At 42.2% G+C, this 25,615-nt stretch overlaps 1 protein-coding gene across 1 annotated transcript in view; it reads left to right on the forward strand.

The window, feature by feature from the left end:
• Nucleotides 1-17,759: 17,759 nt before the first annotated feature.
• Nucleotides 17,760-25,615, forward strand: part of CD38 (CD38 molecule) — a 45,217-nt gene continuing 37,361 nt past the window's right edge. Inside the window, exons 1-2 of the mRNA XM_037829432.1 lie at nt 17,760-17,914; nt 18,090-18,363. Coding sequence (XP_037685360.1) covers nt 17,878-17,914; nt 18,090-18,363 — 311 coding nt within the window. The 5' untranslated portion in view covers nt 17,760-17,877. The remainder of the gene's footprint in view (nt 17,915-18,089; nt 18,364-25,615) is intronic.

A 25,615-nucleotide genomic window follows, 5' to 3' on the forward strand; every position in this document is an offset into this window, starting at 1 on the left:
CTCACAAAAAGGTTACATAGAGGCAGAGCAAGAAACAGAAAAAACAAGAGGGGAAAAATTCTGATCAACTAAGGAGAACCTAAGTTAGAGGTCTAGAATAAGTTGAACTGAATAACAGAAGCCAGAGAACAAAGCCAACCAACGAGAAAACCACTAGGTAAAAGATAGAAAACAAGCTGCAAAATAAACTAATCAAGGAAATCAGATGCCTAGACAACTTAAGATAACAAGCCATACCAGGAAACACGAAAACATGGACCAGCCAAAGGAACAAACTAATAGTTCAGCTGAGACACAGGAGTGGAGGCAACTAATGCTAAATAAATTCAATGAAATGAAGGAAGATATAGCAAAAGAGCTGAAGGATATAAAGAAGACACTGGCTGACCATAAAGAAAAATTCATAAACTTAAAAAAACAAATGGCAGAACTCATGGGAATGAAGGCCACACTGGAGGAGATGAAAAACACAATGAGGGACACAACAGTAGATTTGAACAGGCAGAAGAAAGGATCAGTGAATTGGAAGACAGGTCATTCAAATTCATACACACAAAAGAACAGATGGTGAAAAAAATGGAAAAATATGAGCAGGGTCTTAGGGAGCTGAGTGACAACATGAAATGCACAAATATACATGTTATCAGTATCCCAGAAGGAGAAGAGAGGGGAAAAGGGGCAGAAAGAGTAATAGAAGACATATTCACTGAAAATTTCCCAACTCTTATAAAAGACAGAAAATTAGAGATTCAAGAAGTACAACGTACCCCAAATAGAATAGATCCCAATAGACCTACTCCAAGACACTTACTGGTCAGATTGTCCAATGTCAAAGACAAAGAGAGGATTCTGAAAGCAGCAAGAGAAAAGCGATCCATCACATACAAGGGAAGGTCAATAAGACTATGTACAGATTTCTCCGCAGAAACCATGGAGGCAAGAAGACAGTGGCATGACATAGTTAAGATACTGAAAGAGAAAAACTGCCAACCAAGAATTCTATATCCAGCAAAACTTTCCTTCAAAAATGAGGGAGAAATTAAAACATTTTCAGACAAACAGACACTGAGAGAGTTTGTGAATAAGAGACCAGCACTACAAGAAATACTAAAGGGAGTGTTACAGGCTGATAGGAAAAGACAGGAGAGAGAGAGTTGGAGAAGAGTGCAGAAATGAAGATTATCAGGAAAGGTAAAAGGAGAGGAAAAAATAAGATATGGCATATAAATTCCAAAAAACAAAATGGTAGTAGAAAGTACTGCCCTTATAGTAATAACACTAAACGTAAATGGATTAAACTCCCCAATAAAAAGACACACACTGGCAGAATGATTAAAAAACAGGACCCATCTATATGCTGTCTACAAGAAACTCACTTTAGACACAAGGACAAACATAGACTGAAAGTGAAAGTTTGGAAAAAGATATTTCAAGCAAACAACAACCAGAAAAAAGCGGGAGTAGCTATATTAATATCAGACAAGTTAGACTTCAAAAGCGAAACAATTAAAAGAGACAAAGAAGGACACTACATATTAATAAAAGGGTCAATTCATCAAGAAAACATAACAGTCATAAATATTTATGCACCAAACCAGAATGCCCCAAAATTCATGAGGCAAACACTGCGATCACTGAAAGGAGAAATAGATACCTCTACAATAATAGTTGGAGACTTCAATACACCACTTTCATCAATGGACAGAACATCTAGACAGAGCATCACTAAAGAAACAGAGATGTTGAATTGTATGATAAATGAACTAGACTTGACAGACATTTATAGAACACTACATCCAACAACAGCAGGATACACTTTTTTCTCAAGTGCTCATGGAACATTCTCTAGGATAGACCACATGTTGGGTCACAAAGCAAGTCTCAACAAATTTAAAAATATTGATATTATACAAAACATTTTCTCAGACCACAATGGAATGAAGTTGGAAATAAATAAAAGGCAGAAGATCATAAAATTCACAAACATATGGAAGCTAAACAACACCCTCTTAGAAAACCAGTAGGTAAAGGAAGAAATTACAAGAGAAATTAGTAAATACCTCGAGGCAAATGACAATGAAAACACAACTTATCAAAACTTATGGGATGCAGCAAAGGCGGTGCTGAGAGGGAAATTTATTGCCCTAAATGCCTATATTAAAAGAGAAGAGAGAGCAAAAATTGAAGAGTTAACTGCTCACCTGGAGGAATTAGAGAAAGAACAGCAAACTAACGCCAAAGCAAGCAGAAGGGAAGAAATAACAAAGATTAGAGCAGAAATAAATGCAATTGAGAACAGGAAAACAATAGAGAGAATCAACAAAACCAGAAGTTGGTTCTTTGAGGATCATATCCTATATACAGAAGGAAAAGTTTTACTTCTTCCTTTCCAATTTGGATAACTTATATTTCTTTTTCTTGCCTAATGCTCTGGAAAGAACTGCCAATAAAATGTTGAAAAACAGTAGTGACAGTGGGCATCATTGTCTTGTTCTTGATCTTCAAGGGAAAGCTCTCAGTCTTTCACCATTAAGTAGGATGTTAGCTGTGGGCTTTTCATATATGCCCATTATCATGTTGAGAAAGTTTCCTTCTATTCCTGGTGTTCTAAGTGTTTTTATCAAGAAAGGGTGCTTTGTTTTGTCAAATACCTTTACAGCATTAATTGAGATGATCATGTGTTTTTTTTTTTCCTTTATCCTGTTATTGTGGTGTGTTATATTAATTTATTTTCTTATATTGAATGAACCTTGCATACCTGGGATAAACCCCATTGATCATCATGTATTCTTCTTTTAATATGCTTCTGGATTCTGTTTGCTAGTATTTTGTTGAGGATTTTTGCATCTATATTCATAAGAGACATTTTTTCTGTAGTTTTTTTGTGGTATCTTTATCTAGCTTTGGTATGAGGGTGATGTTGGCTTCATAGAATGGATTAGGGAGTGTTCCCCACTCTTCAATTTTTTGGAAGAGTTTGAGAAGAATTGGCATTAAATCTGTTTGGAGTGTTCGATAGAACTACCCTGTGAAACTATCTGGTTCTGGGCTTTTCTTTGTTGGGAGGTTTCTAATTACTGATTCTTTCTGTTTACTAGTATTTGGTTTGTCAAGATCTTCTATTTCTTCTTGAGTCAATGTAGGTAGTGTGTGTTTCTAAGAATTTGTCCATTTCATCTAGGTTATCTAATTTATTGGCATACAGTTGTTCATAGTATCGTGTTATAGCCTTTTTTATTTCAGCAGGGTTGTTAACAATACCCCCTTTTCATTTTTGATTTTCATTATTTGTATTCTCTGTCTTTTTTTATTTGTCATTCCAGTGAAGTTTTGTCAATTTTGTTGAACATTTCAAAGAACTGACTTTTGGATTTGTTGATACTTTCTATTGTTTTTGTTTTCTATTTCATTGATCTCTGTTCTAATCTTTGTTATTTCCTACCTTCTGCTTGCTTTGGGTTTAGTTTGCTATTCTTTTTCTAGTTCTTCCAGTTTTGAGGTTAGACCTCTGAATTGAAGTTTTGCTTCTTTTTTTAATGTAATCATTTGTAGCTGTAAAATTTCCTGTCAGCATTGTCTTTGCTGCACCTCAAAAGTTGTGGTATGTTGTATTTCACTTTCATTTGCCTCAAGATATTTCCTTATTCACTTCAGATTTCCTGTTTAACCCTCTGTTTGTTTAAGAGTAGTTTAATTTCCACATATTTGTGAATTTTCCTTTTCTCCCTCAGATTTCTGGCATCATTCCCTTTTGGTCAGAGAATATATATTCTATGATGTCAATATATTTTTTAATCTATTGAGACTTGTTTTGTGACCCAACATATGGTCTATCTTGAAGAATCATTCGTGTGCACCTGAGAAGAAGGTATATTCTGTTTTCATTAGGTGCTGTGTTCTACATATGTGTGTTAGGTCTAGTTGGTTTAGTGTATTATTCAAGTCCTGTTTTTTTTTATTGATCTTCTGACTAGATGTTCTATATATTATTGTGAGTGGTATGTTACAGTCTCCTACTATTAAGTAGAACCGCCATTTTTTTTTCCTTCAAATCTATCAGTATTTGATTACTATATTTTGGGCTCCACTGTTGGGTGCATATATATTTATAATTGTTATATCTTTCCTGTTGAATTGTCCCCTGTATCAATATGCAATGACCCTTTTTGTCCCTTGTGACTTTTTGACAAGGTCTATTTTATCTGCTATTAGTATAGCCACCCAAGCTGTCTTTTGGTTACTACTTACATGGTATATTTTTTCCACCTTTTCACCATCAACCTAGTTGTATCTTTGACTTTAAGGTGAGTCTCTTGCAGAAAGCATATAGTTGGGACATGTTTTTTTAAATCCATTCTGCCAATCTCTGCCTTTTGACTGCAAAGTTTAATCAATTTACAGTTAAAGTCACTATGGATAGTACCATTTTGCTATTTATAAACTTTGAAAGTCTTATACCTTTTTTTGTCCTTTTTTGTCCTTTTTTGTCCCTCACTTCCATTAAAGCCTACTTTTATATTTATTTGCTTTCTTGTGTTGTACCATATTGAGTGCCTTCTCTTTTCTATCTGGATATATTTTTCATCTGTTTTCTTTGTGGTTACCATAGGGTTGAAATTTAATATCCTAAATATATAACAATTATATTTGGTTTGATAACCTTGTAACATCAATGACATGCATGTATACTTTTCTACCACCCCTCTGTCCTACCACCATTTTTTTTATACTTGTTACCACATATGTCTTTGTACATTGCATGTCCAAAAACAGATTTATCATTACTTTTTATACATTTGCATTTTAGCATCTGTAGAAAGTAAGAAGTGGAGTTACATCCCAAACAATACAACATAATAATACTGGCATTTATAATTACCCAAATGCTTACCTTTTCCATGAGTTTTTATTTTTTTGTTGTTGTTGCTTTGAACTACTGTCTAGTATCCTTTTGTTTCAGTCTGAAGAACTCCCTTTATCATGGCTTGTAGGGCAGCTCTGGTGGTGATGGACTCCCATAGCTTTTGTTTATCTGAGAATGTCTTAAACTCTTCCTCATTTTTTAGAGTCTTATGAGAGATAAAGTTCTCGGCTAGCAGTTGTTTTCCTTCAGCACTTTAAGTATTTCAGCCCACTACCTTCTTGCTTCCATGGTTTCTGATGAGAAATTAGCACTCAATTTTATTGGGATTCCCTTGTATGTAACATGTTGTTTCCCCTTTCAGAACTTGCTTCTTATCTTTTGCATTTGAGAGTGTAATCGATAAACGAAAGGGTGAATTTTCCTCATGTTTGTCCTGTTTGTTGTTCTCTGAGCTTCTTAGATGTGCATATTCACATTTTTTCTTGTTTTCCTTTTGCCCCTTTCTCTCTTTCTTCTCCTCCTGGGACCCCCATAGTATGTATATTGTTGTGCTTGATGGTGTCCAATAGCTATCCTAGGCTAATTTCACATGCAATATTTCTTTTTTCTTTCTGTTCCTCAGCCTGACTCATTTCAAGGGAAATGTCTTCAACTTCACTGATTCTTTCTTCTGACAGCTTCATTCTTCTTTTGAAACCTAACTGGGCATTTTTCATTTCAGTATTGTGGTCTTCAACTCCAGTGGTTCAGTTTGGTTACTTTTAAAATCTCTGTCTTTTTTCTTAGGCTCTCATATTGTTCATTCATTGTTTTCCTAATATCCTGTAGTTCTTTCTCTGTGTTTTCTTCATCTCCTTAAACATGTTAAAAATCAATTTGTTTTTTAAAGAATAGCCTTGCTCAGTATGTCCACATTCTTGTCTTCTTCTTTGGTGTTTTCTGTATATTTATCCTCTTTCTTTGGCTAGGCCATCCCTTTCTGTTTCTCTGTCTTTTTTTTTACTCTTTTGTGGCACACTGTACATTTCAATATTTTAAAATGTTAGCTCTGGGATTTACTCCCTGGGATGCCTGTTTCCTGGTTTTATAACCAGCTGGATAAGAGAGAGCCTTTCCCGAGCTTCAGCCTTATGATCAGGAAAGTCTGCCCAAGGTGAATGCATGTGCAGTTTTCCCTGTTTTACTGGGTCTTTGTCTTATCCTCAGCTTTTGCTTGTTAGTTGCTTTGGAGTTTACAGGAGTTTGGTTGTCTCCTCTGTTTCCCGGGGGACAAACCTCCCTCTCCTGGGTATCTGAAGCATGAAATCGGGCAGGCCTTTGTCCCAGACTCCCTGCCTTTATAGTTCTTTGCACTTCTTTCATTGTCTCACGTTGCTTTTGCTTGGAGGGCAAATTCTGGGAGGAGGGTAACCCCTGGGAGGTCTTCCCCTATTCGATCTTTCCCAGCCAAAACAGGGCAGGAACTCATGGAGGGGGAACAGATGAGCTCCAGTGTGCCCTGTGGAGGGGCCAGGAAGGGTGCTAAAAAGTTCTCTGACAGCTCCTAAAAGCTGGGCTTTCCTGGGCTACCCAGCAAATGCAGCCCTTCAGCTCACTTTTCCCTGCAGCCCTGAGGAGGCCCTGCATCTTTAACTCTCCACCGGTCCCTGCACCTGTCCAGTGAGGTTTGAAACAATGGCTGCCACAGCCTTTGCCCATGGTGGGTTTAACAACAGCTGCCCTCAGAGCTGGGATTCAGCCATCTGATTTCACTAATAAAAAGTTGTCATCAGTGATCAGTTGTGCCCATTCCTGTTCTTGGGAAAGATGATTTTTATTTCTCTATCACCAGCAAGCTAACTAGGGACTGGATCCTGCTGTAGCCTGCTAAGAGAGGGGGAATGGATGCAAGGAGCTGCTGCATGGAGAGAACAATTTACTGTTATTTACTGTATTTTATCAGCTCTACCTCCTCCTCTTCCATGGATGCTGTACAGTCTCCTCTGGCCTCTGGAATTTCAAAATAGTTGTTTCAGACAGTTCCTGCCTGTTTTAATAGTTGTTTAGGTGGAAGGACTGAGTCCTGGAACTCCCTACTCTGCCGTCTTCCCCAGAAGTCCTCCAGGCCTCAATTAAAAGCATTTTGGGGCAATCTGCCTGTTCCTGTTTTTTTTGTTGTTGTTGTTCTTTTTTTGTTTTGTTTTGTTTTTTGTTTGTTTGTTTGTTGCATTGAAAAATAAAGAATAAACAGTGCATGCAAGCTTCAGTCCTGCTCATTTTCAGGATGTGGGAGGAGAAATCACACAGCTTTCCTTTTCACAAGACTTTAGGAAAAAAAAAGATCATAGGCACTGACTCTTCTTAGGAAAACAGGTCAACTCTGAGCTTCCCAAAGATGCTCAAAGTGTTGGAGCTGCCACAGGCCAATGCCCAAGAACATGTCCAAAAGTTCCCACCATGGACTGTGTGCCAGTTTGAATGCATTATGTCCCCCAGAAAAAGCCATATTCTTTGATGCAATCTTGTGGGGCAGACATATTATTGGGGATTAAGTTGGAATGTTTGGATTAGGTTGTTTGCATGGAAATGTGCCCCACCCAACTGTGGGTGATGACTCTAATTGGATAATTTTCATGGAGGTATTGCCCCACCCATTCCACTGGAGCCATATAAGTGAGCTGACAAACAGAAGGAACTCAGTGCAGCTGAGAGTGACATTTTGAAGAGGAGCTACAGCCAAGAGGGACACTTGGAAGAATGCACAGAAGCTGAGAGAGCAGCTGCAGATGAGAGACAGTTTGAAGACAGCTGTTGAAAGCAGGCTTCTTCTCTGGAGAAGCTAAGAGAGGACAAATGCCCCAAGAGCAACTAAGAGTGACATTTTTGAAGAGGAGCTGAAACCTAGAGAGGAACATCCTGGGAGAAAGCCATTTTGAAACCAGAACTTGGAGCAGACGCCAGCCACGTGCCTTCCCAGCTAACAGAGGTTTTCCAGAAGCCATTGGCCATCCTCCAGTGAAGGTACCCGATTGCTGATGTGTTACCATAGACACTTTATGGCCTTAAGACTGTAACTGTGTAACCAAATAAACCCCCTTTTATAAAAGTCAATCCATCTCTGGTGTTTTGCATTCCGGCCACATTAGCAAACTAGAACAGACTGTAAATCCTCTGTGAGTATACACCAGTCTGTAAACTCTGGGTCAGCATAGAGTGGGTGCTTGTGTCAGTCAGGGTTCTCCAGAGAAACAGAACCAAGAACCCACAGGATACACATCCAAATATAAAATAGAGATTTATTATAAGGAATTTGCTTATGCAATTGTAGGGGGTAGGGGGTAGGAGCTGGCAAATCTGAATTCCATAGGACAGGCCACAGGCTGGAAATTCCAGTGAAGGTGGTGTTAAAGTGTTAAAGTTGTGAGGCAGAAGTTCTTCTGACCTCTGGAAACCTCCGTTCTTGCAGTTCAGACCTCCAACGGATTGGATGAGGCCTACTCACAATATACGGGATAATCTCCCTTACTTAGTGGCAAGTGATTGTAGATGCTAATCCCATCTACAAATACCTCTGCAGTAATGACTAGGCTAGTGTATCACCAAACAACTGGGCACCTTAACCTAGCCAAGTTCACACATACAATTAATCATCCCAGAGCCTTTTAATTGTTTGTTGCCTGATGGTATAGTGCTAAGGTTAATTGCACAGGCCTGAAATGAGATTGGGTTCAAAACCCTTCTTGACTGGCTCTAATTTTGGCCAAATTACTAATCTTTCTTAAGCCTCTGATTCCTCATCTGTAATGTGGGAGTAATAAAATACTAACATATGGCAGCACAGTGGGTTAAACTAAGATATTGCACACAAAGTAACTAACACTCAAAGATGTTTGCAGTTATTGCTGAAGGAAGAAAAAGAATTGTGCCATTAATTGGCAGCATTTCCTCTCTTCTCCCTTGTTGAAAGATGGGTTCTGTCTGGTGATTCTGATGAAGAGCCAGGATCCACTGATGGCTGCTGTGGCAGTGGCTGAGCTAGGGCTATCGAAAAGGAATCTTTCCTTCTGCAGGCATTGCTTGAGGGCCTGCCAAGAGCTGGCACTGTTCTGGTGCTGTGACACCATGGTGAAGGGAAGTCAGCCAAGTCCTTGTTCTCCTGGTGCTGACTTTGTGGGAGGAGCGTACAGGAGAGGCGCTCCCATTTCTAGACGGTTTACCAGGGAAGTTGGCTGCTCTTTGCTGTATCCATATGTCCATATGTGCTTACAGCAAGTCAGAGACACAGGCAGCTTAAATGAGATGTCCAGGCTTGTACTGGCTTGTTATATATTATGTCCTCCAGAAAAAGCCATATTCTTTAATGCATTCTTGTGGGGGCAGACGTATTAGTGCGGATTGGTTTGGAACCTATTGGTTCAGTGTCCATGGAGATGTGACCCACCCAACTATAGGTGATAACTCTGATTGGATAATTTCCATGGAGGCTCGGCCCCACCCATTCAGTGTGGGCCTTGTTTAGTTTACTGGAGCACTATATAAGCTCAGAGAGAAGGAGCTCATAGCAAGCTGGAGCTGAGACAGACATTTTGAAGATGGCCATTGGAAACTGATGCAGACATTTTGGAGAAGGCCATTTTGAAACACAACCTAGGAGCAAGCAGATGCCAGCCATGTGCCTTCCCAGCTAACAGAGGTTTTCCGGATGCCTTTGGCCATCCTCCAGTGAAGGTACCCAATTGCTGACATGTTACCTTGGACACTTTATGGCCTTAAGACTGTAACTGTGTAACCAAATAAACCCCCTTTTATAAAAGCCAATCCGTTTCTGGTGTTTTGCATTTGGGCCTGTTAGCAAACTAGAACAAGGCTCAAAGAGCTACCAAAAGATGGAGAGCCAGGATTTAAAGCTGGGGTCTGGTGGTTTCCGAGAGACATCATGGTCTGGCATGTCCACAGCAAAGTGGAAAGGGCAGAGTTCAAAACTATATATATCCACACATAGATAAATATACAGTTGATTCTCATTTTTCTATAAAGTCACAACGATTACTGAACCATTGCCTCTAGGGGAAAAACAGGGTTAGTTTCCTGCTAGCCTCTGGTTACAACATTTCCTCAATCAGTGAATGTATACTTTGTTTTATGTGTGTTTCTGTTTAAAGACAGCTTATATCTTTTGCTTCCTGCTTAAATTTGCACACGAGTTCCCTAGGAAGTTTTTGTTTCACTGGCCTTTTAGAGAGGGGTCCCATTTAACCCCATCTGGAAATATTATCATTGCCTAAGAACATTTTAGAACAACAATTAAACAAAGCCTTTGAACATAAATTTAAGGCAGTTTAATCACGAATTGCATTGGGTGGTAGGTAATTGGAGCTCATTAAATAAAATGTTGATTCATTAACATGGAACTCATGGCCAGCAGCACTATACCTTATGCCTGAAAGAAGCTTATCTGATGCAGATATTTTCTCTGCAAGGCACATCACAGCCTTCTTGGGCTCAGGAACAAAAAGCTCATTCAGGTCCCAACCCCTGGTCCTGTGGGTGTGAACCGCGTCTGTAAATAGGACCTTTGAATTGGTTGCAAGGTAAGGTGGCCCAGCTGAATGGGGGTGGGCCTTACTCCAATGCAGCTGAAGTCCTTACAAGCAAAAGAAATTGGACATAAATGGGGTGCAGCCAGAAGCTGGAAGTCAACGGAACTGGAAAAGAAAGGAGAAGATACCGCCATGTGCATAGCCATGTGATGGAAAAGCTGAGGACCAAGGATCGCTGGCAGCCAGCCCCAGAATGCCACAGTCTTTGGGAAGAAAGTATTGTCTTACTAACACCTTGACTTTGGACTTCTCCTGGCCTCAAAAACATGGGCCACAAAATTCCCATTTTTTCAGCCCACCCATTGCATGCTGTTTATTTTAGATGCTAAGAAACTGAAACAGAAACCCTAGCCAGCACTTCAGCACTACACTTAATATAGTGAAAATACCACAAAAAAGCACAAAAATTAGAAAACATGGCACTGAATATACTACAGAAAGGACACGTTTACAGTATGAGAGCTAAAATAAGAAGGCAGTGTTGCTTTATTCCACCTCAGCTGGGAAGGTGCCCACTGAGCAACTCAAATTTTTCACAGCTCTGACATGTCCACAAATGACCAGAAAAGCACCATGAATATTGATTTGGGGATGACCAATAAATTTTAGCAAATCAATGAATTTGCAAATACAGAGTCTATGAATAATGAGAATCGATTGTATATAGATTCATATATTTGGTAAATTAACTAAAATGACATAAATATATATTGTCTTTATGACTACTTTTATGCCTATCAAAGATTAGAAAAATGACTGGAAGGAAAGATGCCAAAATGATGATAGTTGGTTTTAGGGTTTTGAAGCAGGGGTGACATTTTCTTCTTTTCTCTATTTCCAATTTTTAAAATGTGCTTGTATTACTTGAAAGGTTAAAAATATGGCTAATAAACTTGACAACAGAAAGACCATGCTTCCTCCTAAATAGGGGGTGGTCACGTCTCTGGTCCCCCAGACATCCCAACATCCATCCTTTTGTTCCCCTGATAGTTCTGTTTAAATGCCTGTGGCAGTTTGAAGCTCTTATGAACCCCAGGAAAGGCCATGTTCATTTAATCCATTCCTGTGGGTGTGGACCCATGGTGAATGGGACCTTTTGATTAGGTTGTTTCAATTGAGATGTGGCCCACCCCATTCAAAGTGGGTTTTAATCCCCTTACTGGAGTCCTTTATAAAAAGATAAAGGACACACAGAAACAGCCCAGAGAGCTCAGAGGAGATAAGAGATGAAATTAAGAGACACTCACAGAGAAGAGCAACACAGAAGCTCAGAGAGGAGGCCATTGGAACCAGAAGTTGAAAGCAACAAAACCCAGGAGAGACGCTGGCCATGTGCCTTCCAATGGGACAGAGGTGTCCCGGATGCCGGCAGACTTTCTTTAGAGAAGGTATCGTCCTGTTGATGCCTTAATCTGGACATTTTCATGGCCTTAGAACCCTAAATTAGCAAGCTAATAAATTCCCATTGTAAAACCCAACCCATTTCTGGTATATTGCATTTTGGCAGCTTTAGGAAATCGAAACAATGCCTTTTCTTCTTTTCTGTAAACTCCACTCACCCCCCATGGCCTAATCTAGTGTCTCTGTCTTTTCAAAGCCTTCCAGAAAACTGCTCTGACTTATTGTGATCTCTCTCATCTATCAACAGCCATTGGAATATTCATGATTATTTGGTGAATACCTGTGATGGGCCAGAAATGCTGCTAGACTCTCTATGTATGCTACCTCATTTAATCCTGACAATGATTCACTGATGTCTGCAGGGATTTTCGAGCTCATTTTAATGAAGAGAAAATTGTCCTTCAGAGAAGTTTTGTTACTTGCTCAAGTGGCAGAGCCAACCCAAGTCTACCTGACGACACCGTCTGGGTTCTTAACTGCTCCGCTACAAAAGGTTTCTTGAAGGCCAGTTTACTTCTGTGTTCTCAGCCCCTATGCAGTTCCTGGCATGTTTGCTGAATGAATGGCTATCAGATGATGGAGACTTAATGCATTGTAGCCAGGTGCCAATAAGGCTGTGATAACCATGTAGCCAGATGTTGAGTGCCCAGACTGTCCCAGGTGTGCACATTATCTCAATCCCTGCTTTGACATGATGAGTAGATATTATGCTGTGCCCGTTTTACAGATTAGAAAGCTGAAATTCAAAAATTGTACTACAGCAATATGGTGTGCTGGAGGCAGGAACTTTTTTTGGTGCAATTGTAATCTTTCCCAAGGGCAAGCTGAATGTAGCTGAATTCACTACTTGTAGAAAGATAAAACACAAAGTGAGAACTTTCCCAAACCAAATGACTTAGTAGGAGTAAAGGATTACAGGGCCCTTTTAGGTTTTATTTTCTCAAGTGTTTGTTGATTTAACAGAAGGAGAAACTGAAAGAGGAAGTGACCCAAGTCACTGCCAATTAAGTAGCAATCAGAAGTTAGGATAAAGCAAAATCAGAAATTCTAACTGTGTGGGTGTCAGAAAACCCTCATTCTTAGGCACTGTAAATGTGTGAAGAGTTATAACTCTCTAGGGTTGGCAACATCTTTCAATTTAAAAAACAAAACAAAACAATATTTGTTAATGGAGGAAGGGACCAACAAAGGCAAAAGGGCCCACAGAAGACACAATGTGGCCCTGCAAACATGCATTGGGGTCCCCCATGTACCCCCTCATGCAATCTGCCAAGCAGCCCAGGGAGGGAGGCTGTCTGTTCTCCTCATTCTGCAGCTGAGAAAACTGAGGCACAGAGAGGTTGAGTCCCACCCCCAAGCACAACACCTCATTGCTGATACGTGATAGATCTGAGAATCAAACCTACCCTGTCACGCCAGCCCCTGGAGGGCAGCATGGTCATCTTATTGACTTTTCCATCAACATCAGACGTTCAATAAACATTCATGGAATGAATAAACAGTCTTATATCATCAGCAGCCCCTTGCTCCTTTAAAAGAGTCTTCCAAAATTTTTAATGCTTGTGCCCCTTGACCCAGAAAGTCTAATTTTGAGAATGCCGGTACTTGGACATGTGAATAAATATGTTGACACAAGAAGATTTATTGCAGCATTTAATGTGGTAACAAAGGAGTGAAAAACCTAAGTGCCCATTGATTCTAGCTTGGTTAAACAAATCATGGTACATCTCTACAGTGGAATACTGAGGAATTGTTTTTAAAGATTAGGTAGAGCAACACGTGCAGATATGGAAGGTGCTCAAAGTATGTCACCATGTGAAGAAAGCCAGATGCCCAATAGGGTATGCTCAATGCTACAACGTTTCTGAAAAACAAAGGCCTGTCACTTTGTAGATATATTTACGTGCACATGCCACCTAGTCATTGATAGAATAAGAGGGAAGTCCAGGGTAGGAAAAAGGATGATTTTCTCTGTTCATCATTTTGTTCTACTTGACTCTTACTCCATATGCGTTTATTATTAAAAGCACATACAATTTTTAAAAGGGTTGCATTTTTGTGGTGGGTCTTAAAACATTTCATTTTGCTAGCCAGAAAGCTATAATTCCAGACTATTCAGTTCAATAAGGGACATGTGGCAGGCCTCATTATATAACTGGCTTTGAGCCCTGTACAGTATGCAACGTGAAAGAAAGTAGGCACCCAGCATCAGGGGGTGGAGGAAGGCAGGGAACAGCAAGGTCAGAGACTAGGAAAATGAACCAGGAGGCAAAATCCATGTCTCTCATCCCATTTCCAGATTCTCTAGTTTAGATCTGGGATTGCTTGACCAATCCTAGAAGTTTGGTTCTCCACTTTTCAGAAAGGGTAGAGCAGTAGGTGCCAGAAATAAAACTCTGGTTGGTCATTTGTTCATTTATTTGCTCATAAAGCATTTATGGAAGTCAACTTGAGTCCCAAGATACTAAGAGAATAAACTTCAATTCCTGCCATCCTTGTCCTGAGGAAATTCCTGGTCTAGTGAGGAGGGGACGCCTGGAAGACTGTCTCAGAGCCTCTGAGATCTGTAGGTCCCAGAAGATCTATTGACTTGTATATTAATTAGCTAGGGAGTGTACAATTTGGAGACCTAACCCAGTTAGGGATCTAACTGGTGTCAGGAAAGCCTTCACAGTGAAGTCACACTGAAGTTGAGACCTGAAGACATCTGAGAAGGCCCAGAGGCAGGAAGAGCTGGGCTTGCTTGGAGACAGAGAGAAAGCCAGCAGAACTGGACCATCAGGAAGTTTGGGGAGAGAGGTGCCTATGGAGACTGGAGAGGGAGACAGGGGCTCCCACACCTGCTTGCTGGATCTGGAGGCAACACAAACTCACTGCAAGTGGGGCGGTGATGTAATCAGAGATTACCCTGGCTGTGGTGAAGAAAACACAGAGGAGGTCAAGGAGAGTGGGTTTGGGGACACCAGTTGGGATACTCTTCCCCCAAGGAGAGAATGAAGGAGGTTGGACTAGGACTGTTATAATAGAGGGGAAGAAAATGGATAATGTATAATTTGCAGGCAGAAATAATCAACTTCTACTTGGATGTGGGGCATAATGGAAAGGGAAGTATCAAAGAAGACTCAGAATTTTCTGGCTTGAGCAACTGGGATGACATTGGTACCTTTTAATGCAATGAAAGAGACCAAAAATGTGCCAGTTTGAAGAAGTATGATTAGTTCAGCTTTAGTCAGAGTGTTTTCACAGCTTATGAAACCACTCAAGTGGAGATACCTGCTTCCTTTTAACATCTCTTCAGCCCTATCAGGACCTCCGATCCAGAGACTCTCTCATCCTTTTACTCTTTCTCACCTCCTTTTGCAAACCCCTTCTCTCTCTATGGACTTAGATTCCATAGTCCATTAGTAATATCCCATCCTTGCTTACATTTTCAACTCCCTTGTCTTTCTTTCACTCCATTGTACTCACATGGCAAGGCACAACCCCATCCAATCCAACTCTCTGCCTTCTTTACTCTTGCATGTAAGCAGTGGGGAGGGGCTGGAGAAAAGCACCCAACCTCTCTGACTGACCTCTTTAAAAATTCCTGACTCCCTGGGGATCCTGCACCCATTTCCTCCTGCCACTCGCTTTCCCAGTCTCCTTCCAGCTCCACCTTCCCTGCTGCAACCTCAGTGGACAGCCTTCTCATTTTACTGAGAAGTAATCAGAAGAGAACATCCACATCTCACCACCACTAAATCCACTAACCTCCCAACACCTCAAGCCATCTTCTTTGCCTTCTGTCTTAGTTTCCTAGGGCTGCCATAATAAAATACAAAAAAAAAAAACTTTATTATGGGTGGCTTTAAAGAAAAAAAAATTACAGTTTCACACTTCTGGAGGCTAGAAGTTCAAAATCAAGCACTAGCAGGTCTATGGTCCTTTAAAGTCTATAGGGAAGGCTCTGTTCCATGCTTCTCTCTTGGCTTCTGGTGACGATGGCAATCCTTGGGCTTCAGTCTCTGCTGCAGTTGTCACTTGGCTGTCTTCTCTCTCTGTCTCTGTATCTTTTCTCCCATCTTTACAAGGACATCTGATATATTGGAGTACATGCTATCCCTACTCCAATAAGACCTCATGTATTTTTTTTTTTTCCTAATTCCATCTGTAATGGTCCTATTTCCAAATAAAGTCACATTCTGCAGTACTGGGAATTAAGATGTCAAAATATCTTTTGGGGAGACACAATTTAACCCATAACACCTTCCTTCTGTGAAATGGTGGAGCTCCTACTCATCCACTGTGCCTTGTGACCCTCTCACCTATATATAAGTGTTCTGATCTAGCAGTTTCCCACTCTCCTGTATTATCAGTTGTTGCCTGTCTACTAGATCATCCCATCATCCTACAAATATACTGTTATAGGTCCCATCTCAGAACAAAATATTCTCTCTTGACTGGAACTCTTTGTTTCTTTCCTACACATACTATATGATCTTTGGAAACCACCCTCCATATTTGTGTCTCTAGCATTGACCTCTTGCCTTAATTCCAGATGTTTACACACAACTGGCTACTTCACGTCTCCTCTTGAGGGTCCAATAATCATCTCAAACTAACACATCCAAAACCAGATTCTTGATTCATGCCTGTTCCCTCAAACCAAATCTACTTCATGCCCAGTTTTCTCATCACCATAAATTGCAATGCTGTCCTTCCAGTTACTCAGGCCCCAAACCCTGGAGTCACCTTTGACACCCCCCTCTCTTTGTTGCAAACCCAACATTCAGCTCACCAGCAAATCCTATTGTTTCCACCTTCAGCCTATAACCAGAGCCAACTGCTTTTTTTCTTTATTATCTTTATTACTTCTCTCCTGGTCAAAATCACCGGCACATTTTGCCTAGATCCCTGCAAAATCTTGTAACTGGTCTCCATCTTTCCATCCTCACCTTCCTATATCTTATTCTCTATACAAAAGACAGATTGAAGCTTTACAAAGTCATGCCAGATAAAATCACTCAGTGATGGGTTAAAAATAAAATCCGCATCCAAAGTCCTTCTCCTAACCTGCAGGGCCTGATGTGCTCTGGCCTCCTGATCCCTCTGAACTTCTCTCTTATCCTCACTTTCTCAACCCTCTCCTCAGTGGATGGACTTGTCATTTTACTGAGAACATCTATAGCTCACCATCACTAAACCCACTCATCTCCCAACACCAGCTACCATGGCCTCCTTGCTGTGCCTGGAAACGCAAGGAACAGCAAAGGGCTGAGCCTTTGCACTTGCTTTTCCCTCGGTCTGGAAAACTTTTGCCCCAGGGAGTTCCGTGGCTTACACCCTCACTTTACTTAGTCCTCTATTCAAATGTCACTGATGTACCCAGTGCCATGGGGACCCTGAGAAAGGAGAGGCAGGGGGAAGTCTGGGACAAACCACTTGATTATTTATTGAATCATCACTACTAGTGCTTACCACATATCACACACTGTTCTAAGCCCATTCCATGGGTTATCAAATTGCACCCCTCAACATTCCTATGGTCAAAATAGCTAACATTTATTGAGTGCTTAGCATGTGCCAGGCACTGTGCTAAACATGTTGTAAATATGAACTCACTTAAACCTCATCCACCCTGTGAAGTAGGTGCTGTCATTATTCCCACTTGACATCTGAAGAACAGAGAGGTTAAGTAACTTGCCCCACGTCACCCAGCCAGTGAGTAGTAGAGCTGGAGTCTGCACACAGGAATTAACAACTGACGCCACTTGAGAGAAGAGGTCAGGCTTAAACTGCACCTTTAAAGTTGGCTGAGCAGAAACTTGTCAAAGCTAAGAAGTAGAAACAGGTCTTCCATCCCAGGCAAGAAAGCACTGCGCACAGGCAAAGGCACAGAGGCAGGCGGCAGGCTTCACACTTTCCAGGAAATAGGAAGAGGCCACCTACTAAAATGTAAAGTGCAAGGTTTATAAAAGGCTGCTGGGGAGTACAACTCAGTTGTCTGGGCATTGACAAAGGCGTAAGGTGGCTGTTTCTCCCTGGACCCGGGAGATGGAGACTCAGGGTCTGCCTGCTCAGGAATCTGGAAGTGAGTACTGGAGAGAAATTGTTGAAATCCTTTAAACACTTTTCGGTCCAGCTGGCCAGGGAACTTTGAAGGAGGGGGTGGGCATGGAGGGGGGAGGCAGAGAAAAGGCAAGTGAGACGCGAAGGGGAGGTGCATTTTCAGAACCCGGCTGACTCTCTCCTCTCTTGCTGCCCAGCCGCCAGCGGACCCCTCCTGAGCCCTCGCCCCGCCGACCCTGCCGTCGGCCCCATGGAGCCAGAGAGCGCTCCCGGCGGGCGGCGGCGGCGCTGCCTCCTGATCTGCCTGGGCGTCCTGGTGCTGGTGATCTGCGCGGTGGCGGCCGGAATCCTGTGGCCGCGCCGCCCGCCGGAGCTCTCCAAGTGGCGGGGACGCGGCAGCACGCCCCACTTTTCCGAGATCGTCCTGGGGCGATGCTTCACCTACACGCAGATCGTCCGGCCCGAGCTGAAGTGAGTTGGCCCCCGGGGCTCTCTGCTGGGCACCCCGCAGCGATGGGCACCCCGCACGGTCGCGCATCCCACTAGAGCGGGCGTCCCGGCTGCGCACGGCGGGACTCTGCGCGCGGGCAGCGGGCAGGACTGCCCGAAACAAAGCGGCTGGGGTTTGAGGGTCAGCCGGGAGCGGGGTGGGGGCCGCCCTGGATACCGAGCTCCGCGCTTAATGATTCCGCGCCCGCGTCGCGGGAGCCGCTGGCGTTGGCCCCGAGCGTGCCCGCCGCGGGGGTGACCCCTTGGCCGAGATGCCCGCCCCGAGGAGGGCATTTTCTACTTTGCATGGGTTTCCGGCTCGCTGCCTCTGCCCCGAAAGTGCCCCGGACGGTTACGGATGACAGTTGGTGAAGTGGCTGGAGGAGCCCACGTCAGAAGGGCCAGACCTCGGAAACGAGCTTTATTCATTAATATAGAGCAGCACCCCAGTTCTTCTTGTGCGCCCTGGGAGGCTTGTGACCAGAAAAGACATTAACAAAACAACACCCAAAACAACTTTAAAGATTGAGATATAAAGAAGCACCAGGAAAACTTTCCAGAAGGTTCCTGGTGCCCCCTCCCAGGTACTAACCTTCCCCCAGGGAAACCGCATTTTTTGACTTCTGTCCCCAGGGAAGTTTCTCCCGGAGAACTCATTTAGAAGTTGTACGTACTGTAGGATGAGCTGGGGAATAAAAAAGCTACTTTTCAGCTGTCAAAGGAAGGTTCGGGAGCTGTGCTTGAGATAAGACATCTCCCGCTTCTGGGTGCAGCCTCGGTGGCTTCCATTCTCAAGCAGACACCTGAAGTCTTTGCAGGTGGCTCCAGAACAAAGATTCCAAGGGTTCCCTTAAGTGTGTTGTTTACAGATAATTAAGTGCTTAACTGAAAGAGAAAGGAGAAGTTGAAGCATTCCTTCAGGCTGCATTTTCTAAAATTGAGTGAAATCTAATTTAAGATGGTAATGATAAAAAGCAACCCTATTTTTATTCTCATTTTAATTTAACGTGTTCCTGGTTGTTGTTCATTCATTTTTGGTAAATTCATACCACTGGTTACATCAGCAGAGCCGGGATAGCAAACAGGATGTACCATACAAAGTAAATGACTTAAATTTTTCTCAAGGTGCAGGCTCATTATTAAACGCACATTTGTATGTATACATAGGTATGTGTACGTATGTTCAATATATGTGTACATATTCCACAAAATGTTAACATGGGATGTTCTATTAATAACAGGAATATCCTGTGTTAATATGTTGGTGAACATCCTTCCAGACATCTCACAATGCATGTACACATGTGCGTGCACACACACACATTTTCTATAAATGAGCTAGTAATAATATGGTGCTTACTCTGTGCCAGGCACATAAAAAATATCAAATCATTTAATTCTTTAACAACCAAATGGTGATAGTCACTACTGTTATCCCCAGTTTACAGATGAGCAAACTGAGGTAGAGAGTCGGCGTAAACTGCCCAACATTTGGCTCTGGAGAACTGAACTACAGCTTACTGCCTATGTATGTCTGTCAATTGAGAAATGACAAAGTAAGCTGCAAGGCAACAATGGCATTTATTTGGGGTTTTAGAATTGAAATTTGGGGAGCACAGATTCAGGTAACAGCCCAAACTGTGTCCCATTTTGGGTCTTCCAGGCAAGGATTTTTAAAGAAAAAGAAGATTACAAAAATATTAAAAAAAAAAAAAAAAAAAAAAAAAAAAAGAAGATTACATAAATCGCTTGTGATTGGTGGATATTTGGGCCACTCCAAATGTCCTTCAGGTTAGATGGTTTAATGAGTATCCTCAGGATTTTGAGGAATGCTGTTGATTTTTTTTTTTTTTTTGTCATTAGAGTTTGTGTATTTTATATCATCTAGGAAGTAAATAGTGGAGTTACAGTTCAAAAATTATTGACTTCTAGTTGTATTCCATTGTGGTTGGAGAATGTGCTTTGAGTATATTCAAATGTTTTTTTTTTTTTTTTTAATTTATTGAGGCTTCTTTTATGTCCCAGCTTATGGTCCCTTCTGGAGAAAGATCCATTATCACTAGAGAAAAATGAGTGTCCTGGTGATTTGGGATGTAAGGTTCTATATATGTCTGTTAAAATTCTGTATATCTCTTTCTCCTTTCTTTGTTTCTCTGTTGTTAGGGCTCCCTTTAGTATCTGAAGTAAGGCAGGTCTTTTATTGGCAAACTCTCTGAGCATTTGTTTGTCTGTGAAAAATTTAAGCTCTCCCTCAAATTTGAAGGAGAGCTTTGCTGCATAAAGTATTCTTGGTTGGAAATTTTCTCTCTCAGAATTTTAAATATGTCATGCCACTGCCTTCTCGCCTCCATGGTGGCTGCTGAGTAGTCACAACTTAGTCTTATGTTGTTTCCTTTGTATGTGGTAAATTCCTTTTCTCTTGCTGCTTTCAGAACTTGCTCCTTCTCTTCAGTATTTGACAGTTTGATCAGAATATGTCTTGTAGTGGGTTTGTTTGGATTTATTCTATTTGGAGTTCGCTGGGCATTTATGCTTTGTGTATTTATATTGTGTAGAAGGTTTGGGAAGTTTTCCCCAACAATTTCTTTGAATACTCTTTCTAGACCTTTACCCTTCTTTTCCCCTTCTGGAACACCAATGACACTTAAATTTGGACATTTTATTTTATCTATCATATCCCTGAGATCCATTTCTATTTTTTTTTTATTTTTTCCCCATTCTTTCTTTTGTTCTTTCATTTTCCATTCCGTGGTCCTCAAGGACACTGAGTCATTGTTCAACTTCCTCTAATGTTGTACTAGGAGTATCCAGAATCTTTTTAATTTGGCTAACAGTTTCTTTTATTTCCATAAGATCATCTATTTTTTTATTTACTCTTGCAAGTTCTTCTTTATGCTCTTCTAGGGTCTTCTTTATGTCCTTTATATCCTGTGCCATGCTCTCATTGTTTGTCTTTAGTTCTTTGATTAATTGCACCAAGTGCTGTGTCTCTTCTGATCTTTGGATTTGGGTGTTTGGGTTCTCCATATCATCTGGTTTTATCATATGCTTTAAAATTTTCTGTTGTTTTTGGCCTCTTGGCATTTGCTTTACTTGATAGGGTTCTCTCAGGATATAAAAAATACCAGTCTCTAATTTGTCAGATCTACAGCTTGGTGGCATACACTTCCTCTAACTAACCAGCAAATGGCATGCGCGAATCACCTATTCCCCTCAAGTCAGTTCTCCCCAGCTTTGTCTTTGTGGTGTGTGGGGATCTGATTCTTGTGGGGTTCAATTGGTGTACTAAGTTTGGGTGTGTTGTTGGAGCTGTCCGCCCTGAAAGTGGGGCATGTGTCTGGGTAGTTAGGGAGGCAGGGCAGCTTTAACAATTAAACCTCCCAGGGGTTCCCAGAGATTTAAGGCTGTTGCAAGAGTCTAAGCCTTCATTTCAGTCTTGCCACAGATAGTGTCTGCCGCTGACCCACAAGTCCTTGGTATTGGTGTAGGGTTCCTGGGATTTCCAAGCGCGTCCCCCTTCTCAGCTGTGCTCTTCCAGGACCTCTGCTGAAAGAAGGCTGTGCCACGTCACAAGTGTGCGCTGGCCTCCAGGGAAGCCACAGTTTCCCCACACCACAGTGCGGCCGCTGGACTTTCATCTGGCTCACTCACTCATTTCAGAACACAGAATCCCAGTTTCACCAAATGCACAGTCCCTGTGGATTTAGCAGACCTTGTCCAGAACTGGTGTCTGGAACTGGCGTTCTGGGTCACTTTCCGGCTTTTATCTAGTATTTTTCACAGAGGTGTTTTTTGCCCTGTCTGACCTAGCTGCCATCTTAGGTTCTCCCTGAGGTCTTCATTTTAAGATCGAATTACAGCAAGGGGGTGCTTTGAAGACTACTGCAATACTCTTCAACCATTTTAACCATTCAACCATTGCACTGTTGAAAGAAACTCTGAAGCAGAGAAGATGTTACTGCTTTGAAGATTGGCCAATTGCTTGACCAAAACTCTTGAAAAGTGGTGGGACCTTTTGGAGGATCTCACTGGTGAGACGGTCAGTACCTTGTCTTGGCCTCTCTACAACCCTACAACCTGCGCTTGTCAGCATATGGAGAGGGTCAGGGCAGCGTGTTCACACAGGATAGAATCCCAGTATAGTTTTCCTTTGGAGCAATGGAATGATCCCTTGCTCAAGGTCTGAATTCCCAGCTGGACTGTGAGCTCTGCGAGACCATTGGATGGTGGCTTAGTGTTCTGGTGCTGTTGTAACAAAGTACTACAAACTGGGTGGCTTAAAATAACAGAAATTTATTGTCTGAAGTTCTGAAGGCTAGAAGTCCAAAACCAAGGTGTTGGCAGGGCCATGATTCCTCTGAAGTCTATAAGGCTCTGGGGGTGGCTTGCTGGCAATCTGTGGTATTCTTTGGCTTGAAGCATAACTCACTCTCTGCCTCTATCACATGGCTATCCTCTTTCTGTCAGTCTGTGTCCAAATTTTTTCTTCTTATAAGAACACCAGTCATATTGAATTAGGTCCCACACTAACTCAGTTTGGCTTCACCTTGACTAATAAAACCTTCAAATATCCTATTTCCAAATAGACTCACATTCATGGGACTTGGGGTCAGGACTTGAACATATCTTTTTTGGGGGACACAGTTCAGGTCATAACAGATGGCATACTGTTCACCCATGTATCCCCCATGTTTAGCAGTATGATTTCGGCTTCCTTCAATCCCATGTTTCATTCTGGGGTTGTAATACTGGTGGCCAGAAAGTTTTAAATGCAACTAATCAAATGTGGAAGGTGAAAGTGTGAAAGTGAAACAGGGCCCTAAGGCGTGGGATCTGGGTGCTGCTGTGTTTAGAAAATGGAAAGTCAGACCACAGGACTGGGGTGACTGAGGAAGAAAGTGTGGGGGGCACCACACACGCAAATGAGCTGAGGTGGGGTGCGGGGGCTTGAGATGCCCCCAGGACATCTGGGAGAGTGTAGCTCAGGATCGAATTGTCTACAAGGAAGAGCTAGTTGGAAGTCCTTGGAGGAGCTGAGGTTTCTAGACCAGAGAAGGCAGAGCTAGGAGGAGAGAGAAAGACAGATGCTACTTCTGTGCTTTTTGACCAAATGCTTTGCTCCAAATACTGTTCCCAGAAAGGTCAGTGGAGGCCAATGCTGACGCCTCACCCATGCAAGCAGAAGGAAGTGGTGGCCGTCAGCCTGGAGACAAGCGTTTGTTACTTCATCACACTAGACGCTCATGACTTCTCAGATTCCTCCTTTCCCCTTTGTCATAGGAGCCTTGGAAAAATGTCGGAAGTCTTTTCAGCTATTTTGAAGGAAGAAATGTTGGAAATCAATGTTTATTGGCTGTCTTCAATGTACTGGGACCTTTATGTATTTTATTCATTTTTAACTTTTTCATAATCCTGTCAGGAAAGTCCAAGGATTCACATCATATGGGCAGGGAAATGGAGCCTGGCTGAAGTTACCTAATTTGTTGATATCATCCAGTAAGTCAGGGCTAACTATGTAATTTGAGAGGCCCCGTGGAAAATGGAAATATGAAGCTCATCATTCAAAAGGCAGGATAAAAGCTTTTCCTTTCCTCCACACTGTCTCACTCCACCCGTTGGGATGTTTTTATTTGCTATTTAATGTTGAACTCCGTTGGGTAGTAGGATACATGCAGCGAGGGAGGAGACCCACCCACAGGTGCCGGGGTTCCACTTGGCACCTTGATGCAAGTGGAAGGTGCATCTGACTCCAGCCCTCCAAGTGCCAGGCTCCTGAGGGTGCCAGAGGATGGCAGTGGTCATTAGGTGGGGACTGGGACAGTGCATGGCCGAGAACCTGTCTGGGGAGGCAGAGAGGCAGCAGGAAGTGGGACAATGTATGAGCTGTGGCTTCAAGCCCCTGGAGCATGCTCCGTTGTTTCATTGGACTGCACCCACAAAACACAAATTCAAAGATAAAATCATTAAGAATTTAAGAATTTAATTATTAAGAATTATTAAGAATTTAAGATAGCGATTGCAGAGCGTTAACCTCCAAGTATGCGTTTGCACTGGATGTACACCCATGAAATTGGCCTTGTTGTTAGTACATGGCAGAGAGGGGATTTAAACCCATCTCTTCTATCTCTAGAAACATCAGACCCATTAGACTGATGAGAAAACTGAGGTGTGCAGTGATTATCTCCAAGGTCCAGAGCTAGTAAGTGGTTGTCTTCGTTTGCCAGGGCTGCTATAAAAATCCCTTACAATTTTTATAGGCATTTATTTTCTCACAGTTGTGAAGGCTAGAAGTCCAAACTCAAGATGTCAGCAAGACCATGCTTTCTCCCAGGGCAGGTAGCATTCTGGTGATGGCGGTCCTCTGTCACATGGCGATTTCTCTCTCCTCACTGGCTTCTTCTGACGTCTGGATTCTGCTGACTGAGTGCGTCCAAATTTCCTCTCTTTATAAGGCGTCCAGTCATATGGACTAAGACCTGCACTGATTCAGTTTGGCCGCACCTTAACTAATAATACCATCTTCAAAGGTCCTATTTACAAATGGGGTCACACCCACAGGAGCACAGATCAAGACTTGCCCATTCTTTTGGGGGATACATGATTCAGTCCCCAACAGGGGTAGGCCAGGTTTTGAACCCAGGTAGTCTGGCCACACAGCCTGGAGCCACCACATCATATGGGCTCAAACGAGTTTTTTCTCAGAGCCTGGGACACCAGATTCCAATTGTGTTTGCATTTCTGTAGTCTTCAGGTAGAAGCACCTGGCACTCTTTCTGTCTACCTCAAGGTAAGTCGTGAGGCGGCAATGTGAGGTCCTGGGTTTCCTGTTAGGGAAGCATGATCCTAGAGTTCAGCCCTTTTGCCTTTGTGATTGGGGAAATATTGGGTATCTACCTTGATAAAGCAGCAGGATGGTGTCCTCTTCTGGTTGCCAGTGCATGTCCTCTGTGGTTTATTCATCTCTTTAAGAGCCAATCTCTTAAAGCAGGGCCAGGAAATATGCAGCACGCACCCTGCACCCCTCGTTCTGTACTCATGAAAGGCATGGCTGATTGATCACAGCATTTTGGGTGAGACTGGGTTCAGCAAGGCACTCCAGGAAGATGTTGCTAATCTGTTGGGGTTGTTTGGAGAAATGACATGGATGTGTGATTCTGGGGTGAGAATCATGTTGCTTGTCAAACTAAGTCAACAGGTATAAAATATTATTTATCTCACCCAGGGAAATTCTATC

The sequence above is a fragment of the Choloepus didactylus genome, chromosome 3, assembly GCF_015220235.1.
Source record: "Choloepus didactylus isolate mChoDid1 chromosome 3, mChoDid1.pri, whole genome shotgun sequence".
In the NCBI taxonomy this organism is placed as follows: Eukaryota; Metazoa; Chordata; class Mammalia; order Pilosa; family Megalonychidae; genus Choloepus; species Choloepus didactylus.